Genomic DNA, 8449 nt, shown 5'->3' on the forward strand with positions numbered 1-8449 from the left:
GGTCTCATGTGAGCATATTTGCATTTGAAAACGTGACTGCTGTCTTCCCAGAGGTCTCTGAAGAGCAGAGTGGCCTTCTCTAAAAAAGAAGCCTTATTTCTACAGTTAACTCCAAGTGCTAATTAGCTGAAAACAGAAACTATTTCAAAATTTGTATTAATAGAACCCACAAGAAAGTTAAAAAACATTTTATTAAAATGGTAAGGAAAAAATTATGCATACTTAAAAATCATTAAAAGTTCACATTAAAATGCTAAAAACCCAATAATTTACACAATGATAAAATCTAAAGTGATGGGAATGCATAAAATACGTTCAGTTGTCCTCTAAACAAAACCATCATAAACATGAGATCCGCAAGACACCATCGCTCCGGCACGCGCACGCGCACACCCGCCACCTCCCACAGTGACCTGCCACCGCTCAGTGAGGAGGGAGCAGCTCAATCTACGATCCCGGGAGGACATCATGCACTTAAAAGAAACTTTCAATTCTTACGCCAATACTGTCTTCGATGATTCGAACAGATTGACATTGCACATTAGTTATTTCCATTCTGAATAACATTTCTATTTTGATTCTGAAAAATTCAATAATCGCTTGAGTTTAAGAATATGCAAATGAAATTTATTCTGAGTTCAATCACAGATCTATAAAGTCACAGTTTTTCCCAGGAAATCACTCACTTCAAGACGCAGAAAAGTACTGCAGCTCTCCCACTACGTCTGCAATGCTTTCCGTAGCTGGATCTTTAATCATTCGCTTTAAGTGGACGAGCCCTTAAACCTGAAAGAGAACCAGCATTTACGTCCCAAGTGAGACATCCTGTCTCACAGTGATGCATTTAATATTAAAAAGCACAGTTCAACCTACATGCCCACAACGCCATCTGGGTCTCCGTCACCAACGATAAGTTCATGGCAGCATTAAGTCCAAACTCTTGAACATGTGTAAAAACTCAAAACTGAACAGCCAAAGATTTAACAACATGGTCAGAGGAGGGAATGTTCTTGAGGTGACACAGGTGAACAAGGAGACAGGGCGTAATATGAGAGTCCCGGTGGTCCCCTCCGCAGCACTACGCGCGCAGGGGACGCTACGCATCAGCACGGTCACCTACGTGCTGGTAACTATTTTCAGACCGGCAGCAGCGAGGTTACACCATTACTTCTTTACGTGGCTGTAGTGAGTTTCCACTACAACTCCAAACGGACAACATGCCGTCTCTGTCCGCTGAAACGTCCATTTTCTTTAGCACTCCAATAATTTACTTAGTGTATTAACTTTTACTTTTCTGGGCCTAATTTTCATACTGTAAACAGATGTATGGAGTGGATCTCCTCCCAGTTCTGATGCAAGCAACATGCAGAAAAGGACTATCTGTCTTTTTTACCACGTCCCTACGCATACAGAGGGAGTACTCTCCATACACGCTTATTTAATAAATGAGTTATCTGATGTCAGCAAACAGGCCCCAGGGCATAAGGAAGCAGGTCTGTGGTCTCGGGGAAGGCAGACATTCTACAAATAACACGGAAGGAAAAGGTTGATGGGTCATCTAACAAATTTTTATGAGGTAGCCAGAACAGTTAGAAAATGGCAGAATGTTTTTCTCCTCATTTGGGTAGAATTGCCCATTCTGCCAGTATTCTCCTTAAGAATAATCTGGCCAAGTCCCTTGTTGATAAGTTGACTGAAGCTGACTTCAATAGAAAATGGTCTAATGTGTGAATCTGTCTATACTGCGAGGGCAAACGCTATCTTCGTGAGAGCACTGAGCAGTAGTCAGAACTACATCATACAAAAGGGAAGGGGTCTCGGTCCCTTTTATCTGAGTTCAATGGACAGCTCTGGTCTGAACACGACTGAAGTTAGTTCACAGGAGTCTGTTACTGCTGTGTCACCTGAAAACTGTCATGAAAGATATTTTTCAAGTGAGGCCATTATTAGAAATGCGATTCCAGAAATCTTACCTTTGTAAATCATCCGAGGAGTGAGATCAACATTACAACTCCCATAAACTGAGTAAACAATAACAGTGGGGTGAAAAACGACCACACGTGCCATAAAGCGATGTTGAAGCTGAAAAGAAAAACAGGAAACACGCGGTTGACAGTTCCAGCTGTGGTCTTCCTAGGTGGTCTCTCTTAACCAAGTATTAACCAGGCCCGACCCTGCTTAGCTTCCGAGATCAGATGGGATCGGGCTTGTTCAGGGTGGCGTGGCCGCAGACTACATGTACACATTCTATTGTAAAATCTAGATGTGAAGGACTCACTTTCACTCAGTTTGAGACGGTTCATTCAGCTATATACAAAAATAAACGTTGCTGGGTGAATGAATATACATATCTATATGCGTGTGTATATACATACATATATATGTGGTTTCTACATGTATATAGTTTATATATATGGGGGGGGGGATATTTTCTCTCTCTCAGAGACGTGATTTAGCCAATATTGGAAATGTGACAATCTCTTCGAAAAGCACTTGGAACTGGAATCACTGCGGGTCTTCTGATGAGAGCCGGCTTAACAGAAACTTAAGTCTGTAAAGTGAGTGTCTGCAATGGAACAGGAATGGAAGTGGCGACGGCCTGCTTTCACTCTCTCTCACACACTATCAAACTTTCATAGTAAAAAGACGGTTAAAAGCATTTTACTATTTAAAACAGAATAAAAAAGTAGTAATTTGAAGTTGCTATTAAATTTTCCATCGAGAAAAACACTATTTCTGTCACCAAGGTAAGGATAAAACACATTCCAAGTGCAACTCATTTTTATGGACTCAATTCACAAGAGTAGAAGTTAATTAGGGGAAACTACAGTCAATGAAATGCTTCAGATAGCTACGGATTTTAATGTGTAATATTTTGATAAGCAGAACTTTAAAATAGCTATAATTATACTCTTCTGAAAAATAAAATAACATTTCTTGGGGTGATGTACACTAGCACATCCCTGAAGGGTTAACAATAACCAGGTCACAACGTCACATACACCAGACATCTGTACCTTTCAACTACAGAAAATAAATCATTAAAAAGCATACATTTAAACTAAGTACAAAAGCATGTGCTTTTTCCAAAATCAAAATTCAATTAATATAAAGGAAAAAAATTAATGGGCTAAACACAATCTATAAAGAGCAGTTTTTCTCTCTGGCTGGCAGGCTCCTGGGATTTGTTTCCTTTTTCAGTAATTAACAGATTTTTCTTCAGTAACCAAGTATACTTTTATAAACATTAAAAAAAAATTGTTTTTTCATTGAAAACCTATTCACTTATGAAGACTATGAACTTGGCATTGTTTGTAACAGCAAAAGAATGAAATCACGGGAGCCCGACACAAACACGGGGGAGCCGGTGAAACAGCCCACGGCCGGTCCACGCCGCGGGAACCATGTAACCAGCTACAGGTAACCAGCTACACGGACGAGGCGCGTCTACACGCACCCACGTGGAAGACCTCCAAGCTACACGGCTCCGTTAAAGAGAAAAAACAGCGAGCAATCCACCGTACACCAGTCTGGCCACTCGCTGCGTTGAGGCTGGAGGTGCGCGTACCCTGTGAGCCAACTGCGCTCTTCTAGCGATAAATATACACGCCCATGCGCGTGCGTGTGTGTGTGTACACACACACCCAACAGAAACACACGCAGGCTCACAAGAGACAGAGACTCCAGTGTTCTTAACAGCAGCACTGATAACACCAAACGAGAGACGAGCCAAGTGCTATCGACAGTCGACCAGACTGGGATTCGGTAACGGGCCGGAAGGCTGAACGGTAAACCACCGTGACGCACAACAATACGGAGGAATCACACAGAACGCTGCAGGTAAACAGCCAAATGTAAAAGCAAACACACTGTACGAGTCCATCTCTACAGTTAAAAAACAGACGAGAGGAGAGATGCGAAAGCAAGCAGTTACATAAAGGTCGGGCCAGCGTTATCTGTGGGCAGGAAGGGCAGTGCGGTGACTACGCGGAGGCATGAAAGGGACCGATCACCAGATGATGGCGCAGGTCTCTTTCCCGACCTGGGTGGGATTTGCGTCAATGCTCATTTCATAATAATTCATTCGGTGGTACGATTTAGTTTTTTCTGCCTTCTGTATGTATTATTTTACAATGAAAATGATTTAAAAAGCAAAGCGCAGACGATACCTAGTGTGTCCCCATGTGTTTTAAATAACTAAATATATAACTAAACATATTACTGAAAAAGGAATCAGAGACTAGAAACGACAGGGACACTATTTCCCCGTTATTCCTTTCTTTCCTTGTGAATTGTGCACCATGTACGTCAGTACCTGATCGACAAAGTTTTTATTCCTAGTCACTTCAGAGTGAACTTACCAAATGCCCGCTACGATAAAGGCGGCGGTTGTAATGGGTATCAAGGCTGGATACCTGACGTCGTAATCCCCAATTCCGTGATACCACTCCAGATAGAGGATGCAGTAAAGCGCGATGGACAGGCTGACAAGCAACAAGGCCCCACCGAAGAGAAACCAACTGCAGAGACAAAAACGGTGTCAGGGCTGACGGCGCCTAGCAAACCAGCAGCTGTCTTCCAAGTTTTCGCTGACGGCCTAAAGACTATCAACTAGAATGGGGACGCAAAGGGACCCCCGTTCCTTAATCTCGGCTTTCGGAAAGTCTCGACCTAATGGGGTGAGAAAGGATGAGACTGAGACATATGAAAGGATGAAAAAGTTAAGACTTTAACGACACGTGTTCATATAGACTTTCGTAAACCAACCAACTGAAAAAGAACCCTGGGTACGGCAATGCATCTTCTTTAAAAATGCAGGAAACAGCTTTCCGCGCGCCCCTGAAGCTGTGAGTGTGGAACAGAGGTGCCTCCGACGCCACCCAGCTAAGACAGGGTTTCTCAGACCGCTGAAATCCGTTTGCAAGACGGTGAGTTCAAACTGCCCCTCATCGACGATTTCTAAGTGGGCCCCTCACACTTCTGGAGCTCCAGCCCTCCACGGGGCGGGGTCTCTGCGTCACTTCTGCCTCTACCCCAGACCTGACTCCAAGTGTGAGGCAACCCGTCAGCCCCCTCGTGCCAGCCCACCGGTCACAGGGGGTCAGTGTGGGGGAACAAAGTCCCTTTTCCAGTCTCCCCACCGACCCAATGCCTCCCTTTATCTTTTGCTTCTGCGTGGGGGGAACACTGGCACTCCATGTACAAGACAGAGGGGACACGGACGGCAGGAACGGTCGAGTGGGCTTGCAAGCACGCAAGGTTCCAGATCCCCCGATTGCATTTTACGAGGATGCGGCTCCGCAATTCAGAACTACGAGGCAGCGCGCGCCGCGGTGAGGGGCCGCCCTCCAATCCCGTGTGTCTGCATTTGCCTCCGGCACGACTGCCTTTGTGGCCGGGCACGGCGTGGGCACGGGGTGCCCTCCGCACACCTCTGAAACCCTGACAGCTGAGGGCGAAATCATCCCGAGCGTGCTTCTCACGCAGCTGGCCCCCAACGGCGATGTCATCTCGGGGAAGATATTTCCACGCTCCTTTCTGGGGCTCTTCTGCTCGAGGGCATTCTCAGCAGGCGCGACATCACCACCAAAGTGAAGGACACACTTTTGTAGGTATAAAGCACAGATACATGGAGCACACAAGGGGGCGACTAGGGAAAGCGTCCTCCTTCCAATTATATAAACAGATTCTCCTGTACCGGCCTCCCCTGCCTGCGTGTGCTTTCGCTCCCGAGTCCCCTTCTAGCCACCACCGCTCCCCCTAAAGGCCTCCGGAGAAACTGTGTGTCCCCTTGTGATAATGCAGGGTCCAACAGTTCCGCCTGCCCTGCTGGTGCTTCCAAACGATGCTGCTGGAATGCCAGCTCTGACGTTCACCAACATCTTTCCCTCCCTCTTCTATTATCTGGGGGCCTTCAGAACACTCTCCAGTGCTCGCGGAGGGATATGGGGTGTGAGTCACAACTTTCTCCTCCGTGTCAACTCCTGAGATAAACTAGTGACCTTCGCCTCAACTTTAATTCAATCGCCACCTGTAGTTACCTTGTTAGCTGTAACTACTGTTGGAAAACAAACTGAGACCCTACTGTCACCCGCCGGTGACCATTCCCTCCTCCCAGCACTCCTGCGCTTTATCCTCACAAAGACGTTCGGTCTTGCTCCCTCCACGATTTACAAGTGGATCGGCTTGTTCTCTAATTTACTCCCTTTCCCATCCTACAACACATTAGCGCTGAGAAGGCAGACTGAAATAACCTCCGGCCTCATCCGCTCTGCTGTACACAGCCAGAGCATGCATTCTCTCTCATCTTTGTTATCACCAGCACCCAACATACTGCCTGGCAGAGAGTAGGTGCCTAGTAAACATTTGAAAAATTCAACAGACGAAATATAACACGAAGACTAAGACAAGGTGTTTAATTTATGAAGCAGTAACATTCTCTTACCTACTAGTGTGAAAGTTTTCTTTAATAGTTTTAAAGAAATCAACATAATAGGTCACGGCAATGGATGCCAATATCCAGAATCCAGAATGGATATTAAGTCTTGGAAGAGGCTGCTCCTTTTGCTCAACGGCTGTAATGGTTTCTGTAAGTAAGGGAGATTTCGACTGATTAAACTGCCATAGTTTGAGGGAAAATTACATGCCATTTTAAGCCAAATGAAATAATATCCTCGTGTTTTCTAAGAACCAGATTCTCTCCCATTGTAGCACCAATTTCTTCTACAAAACCGTCAAAAGATTATATTTGCAGAAATAATTACCAGGAACCCACTATAAAACATGTCCAATATAGTCAACTTCTTAACTCTAAATGAATTTTGAAATCAAATTTACATATTCAGAAAGATTGATGCCATCTAGAGATTTTAGTATAGAGATTTTAGTGTAGAGATTTTAATATTATGTTTCATATTTCATCTAGGAAAGTAATTAGTCCTATTAGGAAAAATGCAAAAAAACCAAAAAAGGCAAATATTAGCATACAAAATAGACTTGATTTCCAAAAATACTACTTATAATTATTTCTTTTAATTATTTTAAACAACCTTTTGAGGCCGCTCAAAAGCATAAATGGCACACTGCAGGTCTAATCCTAGCACAGATATCTAGACAGGTGACGTTCCAGTCAAATTTCTTCCATCTGGGACCCAACCTGAAAGAGTAGGTGACTGGGATTGAATCAAATGAGTTCCTTCTGACAAGTTCCCCAGGTGACTGACAGGCCCGCTCTCTGGGTTCATGTGAGAGCCACCAGTATATATGAGGTTCTCGACATTTGGAATTCCTAAGAAGCTTATTCCTAATATAAGTTCTTGGATGTAATACCCTCAAAATTTATAAACGAGCATGCCTGAGCACTGTTTTCTTGTTTTTTTAAATTTCCCATTAGTTTCAGGTATACGTACAACGGTTAGACATTTATGTAATTTATGAAGTCATCCCTCCATTACTCTAGCACCCACCTGGCACTACGCACAGGCGTTATAGTGATATTGACCACAGTCCCTACGCCGTATCCACATCCTGTGACTGTCGCCTAACTACTAATTTGTGCGTCTTCATCCCTTCACCTTTTTCACTCAGGCCCTCAACCTCCCACTGCTCTGGCAACTTGTGCTTATTTTTAAAAGGTAATAAATGCACGAGGTTTACAACATACAGGACTAAGAGACAGAAAATGAAATCCATTTCTCCCAGTCCGCCTGCCCAGAAGCAAATGCCAATTTCGACTTTTATGGAATTCTTCTATATGCCATGCACCTCCAGAAAAACACACGTCAGATCTTTTCTGGTTTGTACCCAAATGGTGGTATATCATACGTCGTTCTGTGCCTCCCTCTGAAAATCATCCACATCGGTAGATAAAAGTCAGCCAGGTGTGTCGTGCGCAGATCCATGCTAATGTGTTTAGCCGGATTTCCGCTGACGGGAAATTAGATGTCATTACAAGCGAGGTGAAACACCTGGCCCCTGTGTATCGGTGGGTTGGTTCTCAGAATTAGAACCGGTGGCTGTTACCAAACATGTGTTAGACCGGCGTTGCCGGAAATACTAAAACGCAGCCTTACGTGAACACGCTCAGGGCTACGTGATCTCCAAGGATCTTTAACGGCACTAAATACCCGACTTGCAAAACAACTTGGTATAAGCCCTGAGGAACGAAACGCGATCCCTCCCGGCGGGGCAGGGCTGCGGGACGCCCGCGAGGCCGGCCGTTTCCGCGGGCCTCGCCTCCAGGCACCTCGGCGCGGCTCGGAGCGCGCCCGGGAGAGCGCCTCACCCGGCCTGGCGTGGCCCTCGCCGTCCAGCGAGGCCTTGGCGTCCGACGAGAACGGGTATCGCCTCCGGAGATGCTCGCGGGCCCGCAGGGCATCCATCTCGACGCTCCCAAGAATCGCGGCGGAAGTGACGTCAAGCCCACCGGAACTTCCGGCAGCGGCTTCCG

General features: G+C 45.4%; 1 protein-coding gene across 1 annotated transcript; it reads right to left on the minus strand.

The window, feature by feature from the left end:
- Nucleotides 1–600: 600 nt before the first annotated feature.
- Nucleotides 601–8442, minus strand: TMEM128 (transmembrane protein 128). Its single transcript, XM_039838196.1, has 5 exons — nt 8285–8442; nt 6446–6587; nt 4362–4520; nt 1974–2082; nt 601–786 (listed from the first exon to the last, which is right to left on the minus strand). Exons 1-4 carry the CDS (start codon nt 8379–8381, stop codon nt 1983–1985), a joined length of 498 nt encoding a protein of 165 aa, XP_039694130.1. The 5' UTR covers nt 8382–8442; the 3' UTR covers nt 601–786; nt 1974–1982.
- Nucleotides 8443–8449: the final 7 nt, after the last annotated feature.

Source organism: Pteropus medius, unplaced genomic scaffold (genome assembly GCF_902729225.1).
Source record: "Pteropus medius unplaced genomic scaffold, Ma_sr-lr_union100, whole genome shotgun sequence".
Taxonomy (NCBI): Eukaryota; Metazoa; Chordata; class Mammalia; order Chiroptera; family Pteropodidae; genus Pteropus; species Pteropus medius.